This window comes from Colossoma macropomum, unplaced genomic scaffold, assembly GCF_904425465.1.
Source record: "Colossoma macropomum unplaced genomic scaffold, Colossoma_macropomum, whole genome shotgun sequence".
Classification (NCBI taxonomy): Eukaryota; Metazoa; Chordata; class Actinopteri; order Characiformes; family Serrasalmidae; genus Colossoma; species Colossoma macropomum.
Window position 1 is genome coordinate 35228709 of NW_023494799.1, and position 24488 is coordinate 35253196.

At 37.2% G+C, this 24488-nt stretch overlaps 1 protein-coding gene across 2 annotated transcripts; it reads left to right on the forward strand.

Annotated features, from left to right (window-relative positions):
- The first annotated feature begins 1791 nt into the window (after window positions 1-1791).
- LOC118819048 (adhesion G-protein coupled receptor G2-like) lies at window positions 1792-22967 on the forward strand. Of its 2 annotated transcripts, XM_036586660.1 has the most exons (15): window positions 1792-1874; window positions 1993-2166; window positions 5614-5734; window positions 7307-7552; window positions 7657-7831; window positions 7917-8064; window positions 8233-8349; window positions 9065-9190; window positions 9304-9340; window positions 11089-11198; window positions 11342-11457; window positions 12817-13085; window positions 13735-13840; window positions 14386-14666; window positions 22206-22967. In XM_036586660.1, the coding sequence occupies exons 3-15, from the start codon at window positions 5650-5652 to the stop codon at window positions 22346-22348; spliced, it is 1959 nt and encodes a 652-aa protein (XP_036442553.1). In that variant the 5' UTR covers window positions 1792-1874; window positions 1993-2166; window positions 5614-5649; the 3' UTR covers window positions 22349-22967. The 2 variants fall into 2 exon arrangements, with proteins under 2 accessions (XP_036442553.1, XP_036442554.1); XM_036586661.1 differs by lacking the exons at window positions 1792-1874; window positions 1993-2166; window positions 5614-5734; window positions 7307-7552 and having other exon boundaries at window positions 7734-7831; window positions 7922-8064.
- The last annotated feature ends 1521 nt before the right edge of the window (window positions 22968-24488 follow it).

A 24488-nucleotide genomic window follows, 5' to 3' on the forward strand; every position in this document is an offset into this window, starting at 1 on the left:
CCCCACACATTTATATTACACATGTGGTGTTGGGCTGAACCCGCAGGAATAAAAGTGTGGAGGTGCTGTGTCCTTCACTCTGTTTTCCTCCTACATGGCCTGCTGTTAGTGTGTGTGTGTGTCTGTGTATGTATGTGTTTGTATATGTGTGTGTGTGTGTGTAGGTGTGTGTGTGTGTGTGTGTGTGTGTGTGTGTGTGTGTGTGTGTGTGTGTTGTGTGTGTGTGTGTGTGTGTGTTGTGTGTGTGTGTGAGGGTGGACAACATGGACAAGCTGCTGACTGGCTACAGCTGCTAAAGGAGAACCCTACGCTGGACACTTGTGATATTTTAAACATCTGGTATTTTGTTATGGCTGTATGATTTAAAAAAACAATAATGTGGTGGGTCCACCAGACCACTGAGTAACAAACACATCAACACCACACAAAGGTTAATTTAGTTTTCTGTAGAGGAAGCTTTAACTTATTTAACTCTGGCAATCAACAGAACATCTCATTTGACTGGGGGTGTTGCAAACTGTTGCTCTGACTGTTTACAGTGGTGTTGGGTAAAATTTATGACTATTTGTTTGGATGTCTAACAAACTGTGATTATGATGCACCCTGGGACCCCACGTGCCACGTGGCCTTAGCATGTACAAGAAAAAATAAAGCCTAATCAGGAAACGTCCTGTGTTTTACTGGAAAGCACTCTAAAATATGTTAAATATCATACCCCACTTCCAGGCACACAGTCATGGATAGACCACAACTGAATGTGTGAGTGGAAGTCCAACTGTCCAAACAATCGATGCTGTCCATCATTGCCTCGGTCACTGCCTTCAGCAGCGAGCCATCTCTTCAGACTCTGACAGAGAACAGACAGAATTTAACCTCTTATTCTCCAGGGTATATTTTGGTTTGTCCATCTGAATTCACATGAAATCGTAAGGCAAATTATTCAGTAACTGCATCAAACAAATGTAAATTTTTGTTTTATTTATTTATTTTTTTTGTAAAAGCTCCCCTTAAATTAACAGAAAATGTGTTTTATGATCACACATATTGCTCTATGCTTACAATTTACTGCTGAAAGCCAAAAATCGTAGACGCTCTTTGTATTATTTTATAAAAAATAATTTTTACAGAGTACTTCACTGAAGAGACGCCATCTGTTTATAATTTATAGCCCAGATTTGTGGAAAAATGGGTCGACTTTCAGTAGACAAAAAAAATTGTGAGTTCAGCTTCTTTTATTATAAGGGTTTAAAATTACATCACCCATCTATTTGACTGGAAAGAAGAAAGTTACAACTCTCATATGACACCCACCTTTTGAATGTAGCTTATGAAATATGAAAGTTATGAAGAATATGACGAAGTGCGTTGTGGAACCACCGGTGGTCTTAAGGAGTTGAAAAGGTTAAAATACATTTTAAATGTGTGATAAACTGGCTGAGAAACTAACATGAAATGATATAGCCAGCAGAAATGTTGCCTCAATTTGTATGATGGGTGAAAGACATCTTCACACAGACATTACAGACTGAGCTGATATATGTACCTGCTCCTCTAGTTCAGAAGCCAATAACAACATAAAGCCAATAACATATAGAAGTCCATTGTTTCCAAGTAACTGAAGTACTACATTGCTGTGTTGGCTCACCTCATGCAAATAATGCTGTGCCCTGTGTTGCTGTTCAAACAGCTGCTGAATCAAATGACTCATTGTTGTGTTTGTTTGTAATGGTCATGTTCATGTATGTATATGTATATAAGGAGAAGTTAAAGACAAGTTTCCACACTGGTGGACCATCACCATCAGTTATAGTAGAAACCTGTAGCTCCTGTTGCTGTAGTTGCTGTTTTCAAGAAGAATGCTTTACCATGGAAGGGTAATCAGTAATATATTTGAATAAAGTAAACAAAAGTACAAGACCTGTCTTATTCACTCTGTATATGAAGTGATTGACCGCTGAACATGATGCAGTGTTATTTGCATATGCAATACAGAGGACGGGCATGACGGGCAGAAAGCGATCGAGTAAAGGTGACGTCATGGAACTTCCAGTAGAACTGTTTTGTCTGGGGTTGCCAGAATTCATTTTCCTTTTGAGGATCATAGCGTGCTCCACGATATGACAGCTGAAATGTAATCTCAACCTGAATTATTTGGACAAGATTTTGGTAAGTTTGATTTTTTTTGAAGAGGTCACAACATTGTATATTTAAAAGCACTGAGCTGATTCTCAGAGCATAAGGCTGATTTTTGGAGGCTGTGTAAAGAATGGGGAAAGTATCTAAGGACAGAGAACAACCAAGAGGGCTTTTCTGTAACACTTTTCAAACATCATAGTGTTTAGTTGAGCTGATCAACTTTTTAAGAACAAACTGGGGAAAGCATGGCTGTAGCACTAAATAGACACCACTGTTTAAAACCTATTTGCCACATGATCGTTTTTAAAATAACGACGATTATCTATAAAAGTGATGTTTATTTCATTGTAACAAAGATTATAACAGCTCAACTAAACATTATGACAAGGTAAAGCTGTGGTTAACACCTTGAAAAAGTAATGATGGCTGAATTTTGATTAAATATTGATATTGAAATGTATTCAGCACATGTTTTCTGTTGCAATACATACAAAGTAACATTATTAGAATACATTTAGACTGTATGTCGATAGTGAACTTGGGAAAATGCACAATTTTACTTCATTCCCGCATTTACTTCGTTCCTCACTGTTACTGGTTGGCAGTTTACTTATTTGTCATTATTCTATCATCAAAAGTGTTTCTGTTTTTCATAAGCTTATCAGTTATTGAAATTACTCAAATGAATCTGAAATAAACCAACAAGTGGGGTTATTATGAAGACATGTGGGCTTTAAAGGTATAACGGGCCCCTTTATGGGACCATTTCTGTTCTTTTTTTTAAAGAAATTATATAAAACTTGCCTGAAAAAGTTAACCAGAGATTCACCTTTCATTTTATTATACATCGTCTTTTTTACTAAGATTTAGATGGGTTTATGCCTTTTATATGGCGTTACTAAAATAAAAATATTTGCCAAATACATACTGTCCCAGTTTTGCTAACTCAGTATACTAGAAATATATCTCCCAGTAACAAAACCTTTACTATTACGATTTGCAATTTTTAGTTAATGATGTATGTTAATGACATATGCAATGTTATACTATGAAGAGCAGTCTGGCACAAACCCAGTGCTAAAGTTATTACTCATAAACATGTCCGCTACTGAGGAAACTGTTCAGTTCCAGTCAAACCTCAAAAGAGCAGTACCACTGACATTAATAAATGGCTCATCACAGTGATTTATCAGTCTACTCAGTCTTTAGCAGGATCTTCAGTGTTAGTAAAGAAGCTGTTTCTTGAGTTACTGTGTTGGTACCAAAGGTGGGAATAAGTCACAGTTGCAAGCAACCACTATGTCTCAAGTTTTGACACTCAAGTCCCAAGTCGAGACAGTCAAGTCTTGATTCAATTCCCGAGTCAGTACAGGCGAGTCTCAAGTCAAGTCCCAAGTCAATACTGGTGTGTCCTAATCTTTGAGTCCTAAACAAGTCAGTGCCTTCTGAAGCAAATTTAAGGCCAGTTCAACACTGAATACCAAACATGATGGTAACTATAATAGAGCCTTTTAATGACAGCATGTTCGTAGTTGTGGTATGCACCTGTCCCCTGGGCCCTGATGATGGCCGCAAGAGCTGGCAGGAAGGTGGGGCCTGAACTCCGAGCCCAGACGAAAGCCCGCAAAGATAGCGATCATCATCAGTGCCCTCACGGCCATCGTCAGGGCCCAGGGGACGGGTGCATGCTGCAGCGGTGTATGTCTGTATATTAAGTTTTTTGGGGTTTTTTTTTGCCCTTTCAAATAAAGTACAAAATCAACGGTACAAGGATAACTATGACAGACATAATAGTATACACAAAGAGTAGTACAACTACACATGAAAAGAATTTTCAAAGAACTATTAAACTTAATAAAAATTGATATTTTGAGATTTTTTAATGATTTTGGGGAGCATTGGGAGCATAGGATTCAAACAAAAAAACTAGCTCAGCACTAAAACTAACTCAGCAAACTAAAAGCAACTGCTGAACAAAGTGGACAGAACAGACAACAAAAATGATGCTGAATGACGAAGCTGAAGGCTTCTTTGAATTTTCTGTTTCATCTTAAATGGTGCAGCAATCAGGTGCCGGAATGTAACTGCTGCAACATTTAAGTGGAACGGCAAATTCCAACGTGATGCTGGCGGATAACAAGGCAACTTCAGCCTCGTGGTGAATGCTGTGCTTGTTTTACCAGCAGAAGCTGTTAAAATCAGTCAAATAAAAACACCTCTGTTTATTTTGTTCTGATAACATGAGGAAAATGGTCAGTTGACCTGCAAAGTTTCTCAGAGTTTAAGTGCTAAGGACTTATTGATGCTTCGCTTGTTACTAGCTAATGGAGGCGAACTTGAATTCTAAGCGCTACTTGTCTGCAGAAATAAAATAAGCTGGGCATAAACACAGTAACAGACATTAGACAACATAGGTGTACAACTAATTCACAGCAGGAAACGAATTGATTCACATAAAAAGTAAGCGGCTGTGTAGAGTCCTGTCTGCATTCAAATGCCTGTCCACGTTCTTCTACTTTGGGTGTCGAGTCTTTCCAAGTCATGAGGCTCAAGTTCGAGTCAAAGTCGAGTCATTGCTATTTGAGTCAAAGGTGCAAGTCTTTCTTTGTCAAGTCAAGTCTCATGTCATGAAATTTATGGCTCGAGTCCAAGTCATATGACTCGGACTCGAGTCTTTCCAGGTCATGAGGCTCAAGTCCGAGTCAAAATCCGAGTCATTGCTATTCGAGTCAAAGGCGCAAGTCTTTCTCGATTTTGCCTAGTCGAGCCCCAAGTCGTGAAATTTCTAACTCAAGTCTGACTCAAGTCCAAGTCATATGACTCAATACTCGAGTTTTTTCAGGTCATGAGGCTCAAGTCCGAGTCAAAATCTGAGTCATTGCTTTTCGAGTCAAAGGCGCAAGTCTTTCTCGATTTTGCCTAGTCGAGTCCCAAGTCATGAAATTTGTAACTCAAGTCTGACTCAAGTCCAAGTCATATGACTCAATACTCGAGCTTTTCCAGGTCATGAGGCTCAAGTCCGAGTCAAAATCTGAGTCATTGCTTTTCGAGTCAAAGGCGCAAGTCTTTCTCGATTTTGTCTAGCCGAGTCTCAAGTCACAAAATTTGTGACTCAAGTCTGATTCGAGTCAAAGTCATATGACTTGAGTCATCATCTCTGCCAAGCTGGTACACACTGTGTACTGATTTTGAAATAATAAAGCATTGATGAAATTATTTTAAAAACTTGAATTTATTTCTTTTAATTTAGTGGGTATGTTTTCCAAAAGTATTGTTTTAAAATGGTACAAACTTGGACTGAACGCAGAAACACATTCTGAATACTTGTATTCCATTACATCTTAATCCAGGTGAAACATTTACATTTGGATTTACAGTGTAATACTTTTGCAAGATATATGTGCTTAATGTAAGACATGACAAGCAGAATAATTCCTCACACTGTATTAATAATTTCATTCTTTTTTCTTACCACAGTGTTCACAGCTCTTACAGCAGCAGGCAGTTGCTGACATGAATTCCATCTACATCACAGTTCTGTTGATCACTGGAGTCAGTGTTGGTTATGGTGACAGTATATCAACAAACTGTTTAAACGGTACAATCAAATACTTCATTTAATCTTAAACAGGTTACAGTAGGGCTACTGAGTGGTTCGACCATCTAAACACTGACCCTCCTTCTCCCCCACCATGTTATGCTAGCCAGTGCAGTTAGCATTCTCTTCTAAGAAGTCAAGTTAGCAGCAGTTGGAGAAAATGTAACTGGTTTTCATTGGAAATTGTGTCTCAGGGGAAAGACGTGCGAGCCTTCACCTTCTCAGCTTGGTAGCATGCTGTGATGGGCAAAAAATCTAGTTAGCAGGTAGAACTGGAATTGGAGAGAAAATTCATATAATAATAATAAAAAGCCTATTTTAGATGAGTGGTAACTCAAATCTCATACTGAGTGTGTCTTACAGTAAATACAATGCTCTAGCAATGGAGACTAGTTAGATCATGTTTGAATAATATTTTCATTCTAAATTTGCAGTTTAAAAGTGTTGACATAACAGATGTGTCCAGCATAATGAGGGTCTCAAATCTTTCCAAGTTATGAGGCTCAAGTCCGATTCAAAGTCCAAGTCATTGCTATGGCCGAGTCAAAGGCACATGTCTTTCTTGATTTTGTCAAGTCTCAAGTCATGAAATTTGTTACTCGAGTCTGACTCGAGTCCAAGTCATATGACTCGAGACTCGAGTCTTTCCAGGTCACGAGCCTCAAGTATGAGTCAAAATCCGAGTCACTGCCATTCGAGTGAGTGGTAACTGAAATCTCACACTAAGTGTGTTTTACAGTAAATACAATGCTTTAGCAATGGAGCCTATTTAGATAATGTTTAGATAATATTTTCATTCTAAATTTGCAGTTTAAAAGTGTTGACATAACAGATGTGTCCAGCATAATGAGGGTCTCAAATCTTTCCAAGTTATGAGGCTCAAGTCCAATTCAAAGTCCAAGTCATTGCTATTGCCGAGTCAAAGGCGCAAGTCTTTCTTGATTTTGTCAAGTCAAATCTCATATCATAAAATTTATGGCTCGAGTCTTTCTAGGTCATGAGGCTCAAGTCCGAGTCAAAATCCGAGTCATTGCTATTCGAGTCAAAGGCGCAAGTCTTTCTTGATTTTGCCTAGCCGAGTCTCAAGTCATGAAATTTGTAACTCAAGTCTGACTCGAGTCCAAGTCATATGACTCAATACTCAAGTCTTTCCAGGTCATGAGGCTTAAGTCCGAGTCAAAATCCGAGTCATTGCTATTCGAGTCAAAGGCGCAAGTCTTTCTTGATTTTGCCTAGCCGAGTCTCAAGTCATGAAATTTGTAACTCAAGTCTGACTCGAGTCCAAGTCATATGACTCAATACTCAAGTCTTTCCAGGTCATGAGGCTTAAGTATGAGTCAAAATCCAAGTCACTGCCATTCGAGTGAGTACAGTAAATACAATGCTTTAGCAATGGAGACTATTTAGATAATGTTTAGATAATATTTCCATTCTAAATTCGCAGTTTAAAAGTGTTGACATAACAGATGTGCACAGCATAATGAGCCTGTTTAAGATGAACAAATCAAACATATTTTCATAATTTTATGTGTACATATTTACTTATCTTTATGTATTTCTTGGTATCTGCAGGGTTCACTAGTGAACTGTCACAAATTCAGAATATAAGCTCCTTGAACATCACAATGAACATCACAGGCCCTTCAGGGTTGAACATTAGGATTTCTGATAGCGCAACTCAGTTAGAATGCAACTGGGGGCACCATGAATGTCACATAGAGTGTGAATTTCTCAGTGGCACCAAGAACCTAAGCAGCCTACTGGAAGAGGAAATATGCGTACAAAATAGCCAAGACACTCAACTTGACTTCATCCTAAGTAAGCAACTGTATTTTGTCCTCATACATAAGTTTATAATGACTTAAAGGAAGAGTTCAATGATTCGGTGCCTGTACTGATCAGTTCTGTTCTCTGTTCTTCAGGTAAATCCAATAAAAGTTGTAATGTCACAATGTGCAGAGAAGACAGTGTAATCACACTAATGGATGGAATCAATAACATCAATTCTACAGCAAAAGAATTGAAAAGATTGCTTATTATTAAAAACATGTGTGCGGATTTGTTTAATAGCAATAACATTACAAAATCATACATCAGGTAAGCAAACAGTAGACTTCCCAGGTCAGTAGGGGTCACCAACTTTAGACTGGTTGAAAACTGTCGTTCTGTCTCTGCCACATAGGACAGAGAAAAAGTGCATACTTGACATCATCAGGATACCCTTTAAAGAGAATAGAGAAGACTTTGACCTAGAGGACTTGGCCATGACTGTGGTTAGGATGGACAAGAGCACCGTTAATGATGATTTTGTAAAGATCAGTACTCCTCAGGTAATACACAGCTCAACCAAAAACATAAAACACTGCTCCTACTGCTAAAACTGATAAAAATAATAACAATAACAATAATAATAGTGGTGTATTCTACTGTTTTATCTTACATTATTGTGCTGACTAAAAAGCTAAAACAGGAAAACATCTGCCTTTGCTGTCTCATAGGTCTCAGATCGTCTCCTGTCTGTGACTACAATGATCCCTGTGGAGCGTTTCCAAAATGTTTCAGAAGAAAAGAGCAAGGTTGCTGTAGTTATGTACTCCTCTGCCAAGCAGTTTATGGTAAGAAAAAATCTTCATAGCCATTTTCTGTGTCATTCAGTGACGACAGATTAATATATTAAGTCCATGAGTTAAGTTTCTTGTATCCATGAATTCGTATTCTGAAGGCATATGGCCACAAGACACTTGTCACACTCGTGGCCTCAATATACTAATCTGTAGCCTCAATATATTAATTCATGGCCACAGGAAACTTAACTCGTATTTGTGGACATGCCTTATTAACGAATAATCACCATGTCATACGTTTAGAAATAAAGGTTCGGTGCTGGTACATTTCTCATTTGTCAAGGTGCAAACAATGCAAATGTTCCCCAAAGGTACAACAGTGGTTTTAAGGTCTGATTGTGAGCCTTAAATAAGTTTTTCCAGGTGAAAAGTACATATTTGTACCTTTTCATAACCGAATGTTTTAAAACAGAACAATAAAATAAAAGCCTGGAGACGAGACGGGGTGTGTGGAGTCAATACAACTTACAAATTATAATTTCAATAGATTATGGTACAGTTATGCTCCCTGACTAAAGGTACTGAGCTACCATCCCAGTGACAAGAGGGGTACTGCCCCAGTGACCGTGTCATACCTTTTTTCTGAGAGTGCACCTTTTTGGCTGTCGTACATTTCTGCCAGTTGTTCTGAAGGTTTGATGCTCATTCAATGTTGCCCATTTTCTGACAGCTGTTTTGTTTTTATTCCCTCTGAAAACATCCACAGATCAGCCAACGGAACATAACGATTTTGTCTCCAGTCATTCGGATTGAAGTTGTCGATCAAATCATTAAAGATTTGGCCAAGTCGCTTAGTATCAATTTCACACTGAATAACAATTCTGCAGTACCTGTAAGTGATCTAGAAATATGTTTCAAAACACTGTCATTTTTTGCACTCTTACATTCTTGTGCAAGTTTCTGTCACTATTCTTTCTGATTCTGCCCTTTTGTTTCTTTTCGTAGGCAAACTATTGCTTGTCATGTCAGTACTATGATGAAGGTATGTAAATTTTGGTCAGGTGCCAGTTTCAGTCTTTTTTTTTGGTGAGTGTGTCATTACAGGAACAGTAATAATGACAATTACAAAGGCTTTAGAACCCATTGAGAAAGAAGAAATACTTGCTGAAGAACTCTCAGATTGCTCTGTAACTCAGAAAATCTGCTTTTAACTATGGGTACACTTGCAGGGACACTTAAATGCTTTTTATTTACAAAAATAATTCCATTTTCACCACAACACACACTCAAATACAGTGTGTATTAAATAGCAATATTATGGATATATGCTTAAAGGTTCTATGATCCTAACACCGTCTTTTCCGACTTTATGGGTTCTGCTGTCCTCTTGTCCCTCATCAGTGGTCAGTTTAGACCCTAGGACTGCTGTCCGTTGGACATTTTGGTTGCTGGACTAGTCTGGATTAGATTAACGCCTTAAAACACACACACACACACACACAAATATATATATATATAGTTTGCTCAGTTTCCAGCACATCCCGCTTTAGCGCTAGGCTGCTGACACTAAAGGGGAAATTTTTCAAAATTTCTGTATAATCCAGTCTCTGAGATATTAGGATTAATAAAATCATTCAGAGTGGTTTGATGTGAAATGGTTCATTGTAGAGAGACTTAGCTACTCTGATGTCTTTACAGTGCTGGTGATAGGAAGAGAGGAGCAATGTTTACAATGCCGATATGGACATTTTATTTAAGAACCAAACCGCTAGTGAACCTATATGTGTCTTATGAGTTTTTATATGTAATGTTGACGATGGTACAACAGTGGTAAATCTCAAAAACATATGTTTTCTTCGGGGACTATTTTGCCTTACAATGCCATGCATGTATCTTTCCACCAGGACTGGGTTTAAAAATGTCCAAGTCCAAATTCTTATCACAAAACTGTCATAAAACAAGAATTAAAAAGAATTAAACTCATCTCTGTTTAATTCTGCAATAATAATAATAATAACAATAACAACAACAACAACAATAATAATAATAATAATAATAATAATAATAATAAACCTACAACATAAATGATTTACAATTAAATAGGCCTAATTATTCTCACTTCGTAATGAAACTGATGATATTCATGATATGTGCACAAAAGCATATTGTAACATAATTTATCACGAAATCGATAAAATATGTGTATGTAATGTAATATGTAATGTTGTCCACCTCTACAGCAATGTTTTGCACTTCATTACGGGAAAAAGTCTGGTTAAGTGTTTATATGTCTTTATCACACCTAATTAGATCTCTCACTTTCCATTGCAAGTGATTCTGTGGTACAAGGGATCAATCTGATTAATCTGGGATGCAACCATACATGTCACCTGCCTTTGTCCCCAGTATTTGTATTGAGTTTTTGAGAAAAGCTGATGTATAATAGAAACATATTTTTATTTCTCTAATAAGGGTGATATTAATCATAATATACATTCATTGTGTGTGTATTGCCTGCTTACCCACTATATATATATATATATATATATATATATATATATATATATATTGTATATAATATATATTGTTTATATATATATATATATTATAATATATATTGTTTTTTTGTTTCAACCACTTATATATGTATGTGTGTGTATATATATATATATATATATATATATATATATATATATATATATATATATATACATACAGGTGTCCAGAGCTTTCGGCAGTTAACAATTCAAAACTGACATTTTTGTTTATTTCATGACACATTTTTAACAGACAATCACGAATGGATAGGCCGAAAATGTCTCAGTCCCCGAGACTATTATAACGACAGCAACATTGCAAACTGCTCGTATGATCACATGACTCCCTTTGCTGTTCTTATGGTAGGCACTGAATTTGTTATTAGGTATATATACACACTTCATATTGGCAGATAAAAAAATCAAATACATTTTGCTAATAGATCAAAATTCTCTCACCGCTCCTCTCTTTAATTGTTTGTGTGTGTGTCTCTCTCTCACATTAGGTTGACGTGCAAATAGATAAAACGCACTGGCAAATCTTGTCGTATATAAGCTACATTGGGTGTGGTATCTCAGCACTTTTCTCTCTTGCCGCCATCCTTATCTTCTTTGTCAAGAGGTGGGTACACAATTATTTGTTCTGTGTCAGAGGTCATTTTGGTTTTGGTTCCCTAAAGAACCTTTCTGCAGGTGGCTCTTTAAAGAATCATTTTAGTAAATAAGATGAGTGTGTCTGAAGAACCATTATAAAGGCCCAATCCCATTTCTTATTTTTGCCCCAACCCTTTGTTTTCAAGTGTCACTTTACACGATTTCAACCACTACCCCTTGTAACACAGTCCCAAGGGGTAGTGGTTGAAATCGTCCCTATGAAATGGGACCCTCAAATAAAAAAAGAACATTACTTCATTAACAGGCTACTAGCGGTGCTCTGTATACAACCCTGCTGGTCTGTAGTGATAGGGCACAGATTTGCTTCTCAATTTAACTTAATTTAATCTAACCACCTTGGGAGCCATAACTTTTTTTGAAGTAATGTTTCATCATCTTGGCAGTAAGTATGCCTCAGTATGTCCTAATGTCCAAATATAGGCTAAAAGTATAATATAAATGAAAACACAGACTTACTTTGCTCTGCTTTAAGCTTTAGCTCTGCTATAGCCACTTTTCTCGTATCTCCAGCAGGAAACTTTTCCACAAAAATAGGATAGTTTATTGTAAAATGTCTCTCAACATTCAACTTTTTACGAGGCTGAAGTTGCTTCTCATTCACCAGCTTCTAGTTCTAATTTTTCCGTTCCACCTTAAATGTTTCATGGAACATGAAAATTTGAACAGGAAGCTGGCAGGCAAGAACCTGACTTCAGCCTCGTGACTTTTAAGTGTTTGACAGTTTCTCATTGCAGATTAAACATATCAGGAAACCAGCTGGAGTGATTATAAATGCAAATACTTTGTCTTGAATTCCATAAGTCTTCAAATTATCTATGTTCGTCTTACACCTTTCCTTCTGCTTTTTCATTAGCTACTAGCTAGGCGAGATTCTTGTCTGTGTTACTACTGACCAGCAGCCTGCGCACCAACCTTTAAGGTTAAAGGGTGTATTAGCAATTATACATTAATTCCAGCTGTGGAGCCGCACAGGGCAGTAAAAGAGCTGCGTGTGGCTCCTGAGCCGTATGTTGCTGACCCCTGGGCTAGGCTGATAATATTAGCAGAGGTGAAAAAAAGACATTAAAATTTGTCTGTTCATCTTAAGAGACTGGCGGCCTTTCTAAGTGTGAATTTTAAGCTTTATGTTAGCTTCTATGGGTTTGTGATCTGAGTTTAATAGTAAAAGTAAGGTGACTGTTGGTATCAGGGTCTCTGGTCACTGTCTCCTGGTGAATCTGGTGTGTGCAGTAGTCTGTAGCCTTTCTTATATTCTTATGTACTTTGTTAACATGTTTACATGGTATCTGTTTTTATTCTCTCAAAGGACACCAACCGCAGACTCCTCCAACAGCATCCATGTATCTCTGAGTGCCGCCCTGTTGCTCCTCAACACCAGCTTTCTGTTTAGCGAGTGGGCAGCCAGCTGGTCTATAGAGGGCGTCTGCGTGTTCGTGGCTGTGATGATAGAGTACAGCCTGCTGTGCTGCTTCTCCTGGATGGCCATTGAAGCACTGCACGTGTACCTGCTTCTGATTAAAGTGTTCAACACCTACATCAGACACTACATGGTCAAGCTGTCCTTGTTTGGCTGGGGTGAGAAATACAGCCATGTAGTTCACAACCAGTATTGGGGTAGATACTTAAAAAGCAATCCATTACAAATGAGCCAGTAACACTGATTCAAATTACTAACTAGTTAAAGCTCTTGATCCATCAGTTTCATATTAGCATGATTAAATGTTTCCGTAGAGTGTTTGCTGTGTTTACAAAGCTTCCAGTGCTCACACTGCACTACTAACATCCAGACACAGATAATCTATATAGAGGAAACATGATTTAAATGCAGCACATGTAATTAATAGAGACATGTGAGTAACACAATGTATGTAATGTATATGTATGTATGTGAGTAACACAAATAACTAATAGGGACGTGTGAGTAACTAAAATCTTTATTTCAAATTATCATCAAATTAATGCATTGCACTACTTTGTTACAGGAAAAATTAATTACATTATTGTAACACTTTACTTTATAGAGCGTCACCCCCCACACTGCCCACACCGCAAAACACACTGCCACATCAGCCCAGGAGGGAATTATCATTATCATTATCATTAAATTATTAGCAAAATGATATCACCCCTAAGCATTCAGGTTTTACAATAAAGCAGCTGCATAATAGGTGCATAAGAAACAACAAAGAGCAATAAAAATTTTTCCTGGCGTTTTTCCAAACAGGGGTGCCTGCTCTTTTTGTTGGAGCATCTCTGAGTGTGTACAAGGTTAAGGCTTTCTACGGCAGCAAGAAGGTGACATTAACAGACACCACAGATAAAACAACAATGTGAGTGAAGTCTTTAACTATGCCATTTAGATTTTTTGCTGTAAATGAAAAATGCCTAAACTGACTGTTTTGACTGTTTGACTGAATGAGTAGCCACGTTGTCCTGCAGTATGATAGTTACCATTAAATACAGTGTTGTGTAGATTACTTTCTCCAGTACTTATGGATTACATTGCTGAAACGTAATCAGCAACGTAACCTGATAACTTTTGCACTAATTTGATCTACCTCACTTACTTGGATTCATAATCCACTAATTGGTTTCACAATCGGTTTATCAGTTTATGGGCAACCTCCGTATATTAATAAACGCATTTATTTGTAGCCTAATCAAAAAGTTTATCAACTGAAAATGCAGTCCCTAAAATAGTAATCCATAAAAAAGTGATCTGGTCCTGTATATTTGAAAGGTATCTAACTCTAATTACGAAAGCTTAATTTTTTAAACTAGATTACGTAATCCAGAATACAACCAAACAATGACTAAATGCCTACCTTAAACAAGCACTCCTGATCCTCACCATGATGTGTTTTATATTCTGCAGCTGCTGGGTCACTGATGTTTTCTTCCTGTACGGAATGAACATCGCCTACTACAGCATCGTGTTCTTGTCAAACACGGCCGTTCTCTCGACAGTGGCCTCTCAGATTTGTAAGCTACGGCGTTTGGGATCCAAAGGCAAGAAGCTTCCTACTTGTAAGGACATTAGTACTGTGCTGGGCCTGACCTGCCTGCTGGGATTGACGTGGGGCTTGGCTTTTGTTACCTCTGGATACACAAATTACCCCGTCCTCTACCTCTTCTGCATCTGCAACACCCTGCAAGGTACCTTTAATACAGTTATGGGCAGTTTTGGGCAGTAGGTTCTATAGAACAAACTATAACCTCTCTCACACTTACAATAACCATTTACTCATTTTATTACACTTGTGTATTTGAAGATACACACAAAATGTTTTCAACCTGAATCAAACCTCTTTCAGTAGCTCAGCTGTTGTCAGTTAGCATTGGGAACAGTCGCATTCCCCTTTCAGACTCTAGTTTGTGCACAGCTCTGTCTAAGAGCCATTTTCCATCCTCAAGTTAACTATGAGACATGAGCTACTCAGTATGAGCTCACTATATGGAATGCTAGGTTTTTTATTGGTGCCTCTCAATTAGGGGTGGGAATCTTTAGGCACCTCACAATTCGATTCGATTACGATTCAGAGGCTGCGATGCGATTATAAAACGATTATCGATGCATCTCGATGCATCTTTTTTCTCTATACAGGATTTCTATCTTCCTACTGTCTGAGGACTTGGTAGTTTTAAAGCAAAGTATTTGTAATGATCCATAATGTAAATGCATTGGGGGGGGTATTTTCGAGATTGGACGCTGAATCTCGGCCCTGGTTCTCAATGACCTAGAACAGAGAGCAGACAGCAGGTCACATAGCACCGAGGTCTGGCCTCAGCAGTAGCGAATGAAAAAAAAGAGATTAAGACGAACATTTGGAGGACTTATTCACATTTATAAGCAGCGTGGTTGGTTAAATCTGCAATGAGTTAAAAAAAAAAAGTTGCGAAAATGAACTCGCTTCTCTTTCGAATTTTCCCGTTCCACCTTAAATGGTGCAGCAGTTACATTCGGCGCCTAAAGCAGAATTTAAGATGGAACAGGAAAATTAGAATGAGAAGCTGGCGAATGAGAAGCTGGCGAATGAGAAGCTGGCGAGTGAGAAGCGACTTCAGCCTCGTAAAACAGCCGGACATTTTAGAAGAAACTCTTCTAGTTTTGAGGAAAAGTTTTCTGGCGGAGACGGGAGGAAAGCGGCTGTAGCTAAAGCTTCAAGCAGAGCGGAGTAAATCTGCGCTCTCATTTATATTTTTAGCCCATACTAGGACATTATCACACACTGACACATACTGAGACATTAAATGTTGTGGCTCCCAAGGTGGTTTGATTTTTGCTGAAAGGACAAAATGGCTCTTCTGAACATTTGTGTTGTGACTCCTGATCTAACCTGGCTTTAATGCAGAGGAGCCGGTCGGATTTCTCAATCGTCCACTTGTGTTTTTGTTATGTGCCGCCACAGACTGTCCGGGCGCTGCACTTCCGCACTTCCAGTTCCGCCTTTTGCGTTCCGTCAACATCACGTTATAAATTAAATATTTAGAAAATCGATTTTTGACATTTGTGAATCGATTCAGAATCGTTCACGTCTGCATCGCGATGCATCTAAGAATCGAGTTTTTCCCGCACCCCTACTCTCAATATAGTTCTTTAATCAGCTTTTTATTCCCTCTAACAAAACTCTCCACAGCAATTACCAACATTTAGGATGTTAGGCACAATATTAACATCCATAACTGTAGAGTTAGCAGCACTGCTGGCAGTAATATGTCACAAAGTTAGTTCTGGAGATGCAGTGGGCCATTTTTAACCCTAACAACGGGCATAGTTGCTGTGTCCAGCAAAAATGAATAATGAAAGCACGTGACTCTACATCATCACCTCTTCTGTAGGTGCACCTGTGCTCATTTTACAAAAAGATTTACCATAGAGTGTAAATTTCACATATGAATGGGAAAAAATTGATACATCAACAAATGTACTTCTTTTACAAAACATGTGTGTAGCAATGTATGAAAGTTACCAGGTTCTAAAGGCAAAACCGCCCAAAGGCTAACTGGTTCCTAACATCCTGTCACTAGTAGCGTTAAATTTTGGGGGGAGAGGGTGCAGATGAGGTGGAGACACTGCAAAAAAATAAGGTTTTAACTTTAAAAAGTGTTTGGGCTACCTTAAAAGTTTAAGTTAATTCAACTATGAGTAGTGAGGTAAAAGAACAGTGTTTAATGCACTGTAATCTTACTATTTAAAGTTCAAATAACTCAATTTTAAGGCAGCCTGGTAACAAACTTTGTTAAATTAAAAATCCATTCTTTTACAGTGTAACTCACCATTTAAACAAATCCTTTTATATTTTTTTACTTTATTTGACTTAGCCTATCATATCAGAAGCAACACATGAGCATTAGTAGCGGTTAGATGGAAACAAGCTGTGCTGGCTGATGTGACATTTCATTCCTGTCATCTCATGGTAAAATACGGTGACCAACATGACACGATGCACAGTACAATGGAAAACATGTTGCATACTTATAAACGTGATGCAAATTCAGAAAACACATCAACATGACTACACCTGAACTACACTTCACACACGAGCTGCGAATACAGAAAACACATGCAACTTCACAAACACAGCAAAGCCAGTCACAACACAGCGGAAATGTTTCTGAAAGACTCTCAAAGTGGAATGTCCGTGATGGAGATTCAGTGACAGAAGTTGATAAGACCATGAAGACTCAGTAAGACTCCAGTAAGTTCATGGTTACACACAGATACACTCTGCAGATGAGTTGCATTACGATATACTGATATTAGTTATCTGTTCAAATAAAAGTTAACTTGTTTTTATCAGTGAATATTTTTGCTGCCTAGAATATAAACATTTAAATCCTCTTGGAGTGTCCTTCCGAAAACATTTCCATTGTGCTGTGACTGACTCTGCAGAGCTTCGGAAGTTGCATGTGTTTTCCGTATTTGCAGCGTGTTTGTGAAAGTAATGCTTATGTAGAGATTTTGATGAAGGTGTTTCTGCATTTGGTCTTTGCAACCAGCGTAGTAAAGTTACTGGGTTTGCCCCTGGTTTGGTCAAACTAAACTAGTTTTGGGAGGTCTATGGTGGGGAAGCCTTGCCAAGTCTAGATTACATTATATAGTAGCCACAAAAAAGCCACCAATCTTTGATTAAATGACTCTGTGTGTGTTGGGGGTGGGGGCTGTTTACAACCTACGACTAGATGTAATAATAAGGACCGACCTTTGACCTGTGCGATGTTCATGACCTGCTGATGTTCTGAGAGTTATAAAACAGAGCCTGGGTGGCCTTTTGCATTGACTATCACATTTGCCTATTCAAAATCAAAACCAAACAAAACAAGACAGTTTGCTCACTGAGCCACATCACATACCCATTTTTGTGTCATCTTTGAGAAAAAAGCAGCAAATTAATTATTTGATTAATTGTTCTTTCATTATTTGATCATTATTTCAATCTTTTCACCAGGAAGAGTCAGGCAGTGACAGTCAGGGCTGCATTGAAGAACTGGGCAGATATCAGCACTGTTGTACACCATAAAAAATATGCAAATTTTATTTCCCAAGAGTTTTAGGGTTAGGTTTCACCTCTTAAATTCCCAGGCTTAGTACATACAAAGGCTTATTTTTCCATAACTACATGGACTACAGTGCAAACTGGCTGAATTAAAATGTTGGACCCACCAGTGGATCTTGGCCATTTAAGGGGTCAATGCACATAGGTTAAAGTTGACTAAGCTATAAAGTTGACTATATGTCTGTGACTGTATGCAAGTCACTGAATGTTCAGACCTCAAAATGTCAGTATTCTTTGTCTATTAAGGAAAAAAAGGTCAGATTAACTTAAAAAGTCCTATGAGGTATGATGACATGTTTGTTTTAGCCACCTTACTGTTAACTGTTTTCTGAGTTTATGCAAACAAGGTTAGCTGTGCGAGAGAATGCATAATGAAGTACACTGTAAAAACATACCATTTTTGATGCATGTAAATAAACCATACATATACTGTATTTCAACACTGCTATTGTTAATTTACAGAAAAAGAATATAAATTCACAAAAGCAAATTATCACCTTTATCTCACAAAGATTATCATTTAATGGTTGATGCTGTTATAATTATGGTAAAATACTAATTGTGAGAATTACTAGTTGAACTAGTGAAATTGTTGATTTACAGTAAAAGGCTGGATTTCTAAAAAAAAGTTAAATGACTGTAATTTTACAGACTTTTGCCATCATTGTGAAAACACTTTAACGGTACACGTCCACTACACACTGCACAGAATTCTCCCTCACTTTCTTCGTCAGCACCTTGACACTTGTCTGTCTACAACAAAGGACAAGAGTGAATTTGTTTATCAGTCCTGGATTTCAAACACATTTCAAATAAATTCTCATCTCAAGTAGGCTACAAAGTTAAAAGCTCAGTGTAGTTTATAAAATCATAGTTGTCAGAACAAAATCTCTAAAACATGATCTTTTTAACAGAATGAAAAAACGTCCTTAACTTATAACAGGAGTTAATGTAACGAGTCGTTTTGGACCATTTCTAATGATCTGGTCATTATTAAATGTGAACACAATGGAAAAGGTAACTGGAGTTTCCAAATTATGCAAAAAAGCGAAAAAGTACAAAAATGGAGATGCAAGATTTTTGCATGACAGCAATGATTTGTTGGTTGCTACATGGCTATCAGCCAACAAAAATTAATCATTCGGATGAGGAATCTGAATGCAGTGGACATGCACCTTAAGTTAAGGTTAATTAATAGGTTTTGTCTGGCACCCCTGCTGCTGGACTTTTTATCCGGAAATTTTGTCATGTAGCAAGTTGAAACACCAGAAAACAGTAGAAAGGACTGTAAATGTACTTGCATGAAATAATATAATATGAAGTGCCAAAATATAAACTGAATGAACATGGAGCTTGAGAAATGGGTAGCTATAAAGACTGTTTGTTGGTTATCATATTAAATAGTTTTATTAGTTTCACTTTTTGCTGTTCACATAAACCAAACATGATGGAGCTCCATTCAATGCATTCTAGCCCAATGTAACCCCTGAGATGCAAAGAAAAACAACACTCACTGCAAAAGTGTGCATTATCTAGAACATAGGTCTTCAATTCTGGACCAGTTTCAAGGTTTTATAACTACTGATGTAACTGATCAGGGCCATAAGCATTGAATAAACCACACTGCTGTACTACACCAAGTGCAAACTTCTCCTTTATGTTCTCCTTCTTTACCCCCCTTTGCCCCATATGTAAAGTTTTATGTGTATATACTTCATTCATTCTTCCATAAACTACAATTACTCTTCCGTTAACTGCTCTGACTGCTTGTTAGACTGTTTCATTTTATTTGGTTAATTATATTTGGTTAATTATTAAGTTATTTAACAATTTATTTTTGGCTGAGAATACATATTTAAGCCTGTACACTAATTCAGTTCATGGCGTATCTTTAGTTTTGGTTTCGTTAAACACTTAAAAAGACGTTCTTTAAAAAAGGGAATGGTTCTTTTTAGAACCATGAGTTGTACATAGAACCTCTGCATGCCTAAATGGTTCTTTGCATGGTGTGTTGTATGTGATTCTGTATGGAACCTTTTTTTGAATATGGCTCTACCCAGCACTTAAAAAGGTTCTTCTCTTGTTACAAGCTTGACATCGTAACAATAGCAGAACCCTTTTTGGTGCTACATAGCATCATATTCAAAAATATATATACAACACATTCTCCATCAGTCTGAAGAACCATTTTACCATGCAAAGAACCATTTAAGCATACATGGTTCTCTGTAGAACTCATGGTTTCACTAAAGAACTGTTGAAGAACCCTTTTTTAACAGTGTAGTTTAGTTTATTCTTAACAATGATAATAAACAGAATGTTTAAATCCTTAAAATCCCAGGCTTATTACATACTAATGCTTATCATTGAGTCCCTCCATTACAAACTGGTTGAGCTATTCTATAGATGTGTGCTTTGGGCCTGTCAGCGGACCCTGGCCCTTTAAGAGGTAAACAAACTATATATAAACACTGGAACTATTAGGAATTATTTTTTGTGATGGCACTGGTACTAAAGATGACATTCTCCATTACGCTATGTAATCATAAAATTTGCATAAAATTTTGGAAAGCCTGAAACATACAGTATGTTGTGGTTTAGTGAGAAACGTTGTCTTGTTTTGTTTTTTGAATATGAAAATGTGATATAATGTTGATCCAGAGGGCAAAACAGGCTCTCTTTTATAACTCTCAGAATATCAGTAGATCACTAATGTCACACAGGTCAAAAGTTAATCTAGTCACAGCAAAATAAACACAGAAAACATATTATAGAAAACAGCTGGGGTTTTTTTCAGTATTTAGTGTATCCACCCTTCACCTTTACTACAGTTTCCATTCTTTTCAGGAGACTTGGGTTCAGCTTTTCAAAGAAATCTGCAGGGATATTTTTTAACACCTCTAAAGTTCAGTCTTAGAAGTTGGTTGCATTTTCTTCTTCTCATGATTCAAATAATCCCATGCTCAAATTTAAACAATCAGTCTGTAAAACATTACACCACATGACCATTTTCCTTGTTCTAGTACAGTTTTTCTTCTTTTTGTTTTTTTTTAAGGCTAATTCCTTCCCTCAGTAACAGCTCCTTGAAAGCTACACATCCTTTCAGACCTTTCATTCTTTTAAAGTAGCTACAAGAGCTGTGTGCTGCCATTCATTGCATTTAAAGGTTTAATTGATTTCACCAGCTCCATTTGCCATTCAAATGAACCAAAGGTGCTGAAACTGTTTGCCTTTATTCAGACCCACAGCACTGAGTTCCTCTCACAGTGGAAAGAGTGACAGAGTGAAGTTTCTCTATAACATTGATCAATTTTTTCAAACAATAATTAATTGAGCTCCAGTTTTTGAAACTCCTATTTTTTCACGTATTTTCCTTTGACTTTGCCCTTCCTTAAGCAAGTGGGTTTTCTTATTTCTAATCTCCTCTAAAATATCTCCTGAAAAAATGATGGTTGCCATTTTAACTGGAAATGAAAAGAATGAAGGATCGTCTTTGACTTTTGTTCAGTACGGTTTTTTTTACATTTCGACAAGACCGCAATTAATTTGTGGTTAGCGTTAGCCTAACATGGACACCATACTGATGAGGCCTGTCTCATGATCCTCTCGGCCTTGTCTGCACAACAAGCTGTAGACGAGCTGGTATGGACAGTGTGATTGACTATTATTTTCCAAATTCCAGCAGTGTCTGAATGTCCCGAGGCATGGGTTTATGGGACACATATAAGACAAATTACAAAGTTGAAGTTCAGTATTGTTCAGTTTTGTTTTTATTGTTTTTCACTATATTTCATGTTTACATTGGTTGTTAAAATCGTTCTTATTAAAAATGGAAGGGACACCCTATATATACATATAGGGTATAGGGTGTTCCCTGCCTGCCGCCCAGTGAGCGCTGGGATAGGCTTAGGATAAGCGGCTTAGATAATGTGTGTGTGTGTGTATGTATGTATATATATATATATATATATATATATATATATATACATACATATCACCTACCACCTGATTACAAACAGAGTGGATTCTAGCTCTATCAATATAAGCATATTTCTAGTCGCTTTTACTATTACTCTATTCACAGTAATCATCTGAGTTATGTGTGGAAGCATGACGTTAAATTCTGCTCTATGTCCAGGGTTATTCATGTTCCTGTGGGTCTATGGGACGATGAGGAAGAATCGGCGTGTGGCGGCAGAAACCCTATCTCCAACCGAGCCCTACAGCTCCACAGGCAAACCGAATACCAGCAGCTCCCATGACTTTTCCCACTACTCATAACAGACTTTACAGGGTGCGGTCAGCATTCACCAACACAGAAGCTTCTTCAGCTTTGCCACAGACATCACTGGATATCAAGATGAGAACTGTCACAAGCCATAATCAACTGCACAGTCTACCTTTCTCCATTCACTTGTTTTATCAACATCACAACAATTTTAAGCTTTAGAAGTCGAGTTCATACTTTCAATTTACTCTACAATTCGTGTGTAGCTGCGCAATTACATATTTAATTACATAGTAATTTACCACTGAATTACATTTACATTCAATTTTCATCCTAAATCGACAGGTTCGAGTCTGCAATACTGACCGTTTATCTGTTTATCTGTTTTTTTAACGGCAAGCAATGACAAAAAACATTGCAAAGACAAGATTGTATGCATAACAATAACTTTTTCAAATTAAAATTATAATAAAATATATCCTGTTTTTTGAAACAGGTCACCATGTGGCAGACTTGATTTATCTCCTGTGCAAGCTTACCATGCTGTACCAATAAGAGTCCTTGGGCAAGACTTCTAATGCTACATTAGCCTACCTCTGTAACATGATTAAGTCACTTTAGATAAAAGCATGTTCCAAATGTATAAATGTAAATGTAACTTAGGAAAGTTTAAAAAAAATCAGTACAGGATAATAGATTTAAGTCACATTAATGTAATTTAATTAATCTAAATGAATGAAAACACATTGTAATCTAATATTTTAACTTAAATTTATTTAACTCAAATAAGTCTGTTGTACATAAAACTGAGTATATCCCAAGTATTACCCAACTATTTTAAGTTAGGAGGCGTTTTTGATCATTTTGTACACTCAAATGGCATTTTTGAGTTGAATTAACTTATTGTCTGTTGCCATTACAGCTTTGAAACCATGACATTCAAAACATGAAACTGCACTGTTGCTGGTTTAACTGTTTCTCTCTCATTAAAGTTACTCAACAATTGTGTATAACTGAGTGAAACTCAGTAAGCTGTGTTGGTTAAGTAAAATAAAGTGATATGTTTCTTTTGTTAACACAATCATGTCAGAGAAAATTTCTTTCCTATTGGCTCCTGACTCCATCTATTCGCATATTGAGTGTTCCTTTCCATTTGTTTTACAAAGGTCAAGGTGTTTTTTTATTCAGCCTATGCTAGCTTTCCACAGGTGTGTGCTTTTCATGTATGTTTTACTCAGCTGTCTGACCTTGTGAGTGGCTAAAAGGGTGAGTTAATGTTCTCTGCGCTGCTGAATGTGGGTTTGTGCTGGCAGATGAACACAATCACATTAAGGGTGAACTCTTCAGTGTTTGGTAAAGTGGTCAATATCACCTAATTAGAAAAAAGTTGACTACATTTGCACAAACATGCATTTGTTTTAATCTAACATAATGTTGTTAATCTAATTTAAAAATGGTAACTTTTTTAAGAAATCCCGTTTCCATTTTTTAAAAGTTAATTCAAATGATCTGGGCTGACACTGCATTGTTTTGTATACTGTATTCCAGCGTTTCTCAACCAGTGGGCCGTGAAGCACCCTCTAGTGGTCAATGGGCCTGTGCACAGGGGAAGGCAGTAGTTCATACTGGGCCTATAATGTCATTTTGTAACAAAAAAAGCATAAGCGGAAAAAAGACTAACTTAATAATTAAAAATCGAGGAATCAAACATTTTCACATTATACCCAATATACATATGAATAGAGCTGTACAAAAAAAATGTCACAGAGTAGTAGGTGAATTAAACACTAACATTGATGATCAGATCTTTTTCAGTCCCTGATTCTCAGGTTTTTCAGTGTCAGCACTTAAGAAAAGAAACAGAAAATTGTATTTAAAGTTGATTTTATTTTTTCTGTGGGCGGCTATGTTTTGTACTTATAAACAGAAAAGAACCCCTGCTAGATTCCATTTCTGCTAAAAGATCCCCCTAAATCTTACACATGGCACCTTTAAAGGGGATTTTAACCGTTTAACTATACAGAAATTTTGAAAAATCTGCAGAATTCCACTTTAATGTACTGCATAGCTAGAATCTAAATCTAATCAGCAGTCGGACACAAGGTGACTCGCTCTTATAGCCAGTAAGGCTAGGCCAGGGTCGGAAACGGCTCTTTTACTTTCTTGTTGTGGCTCCGCAGCAAAATTAGAATT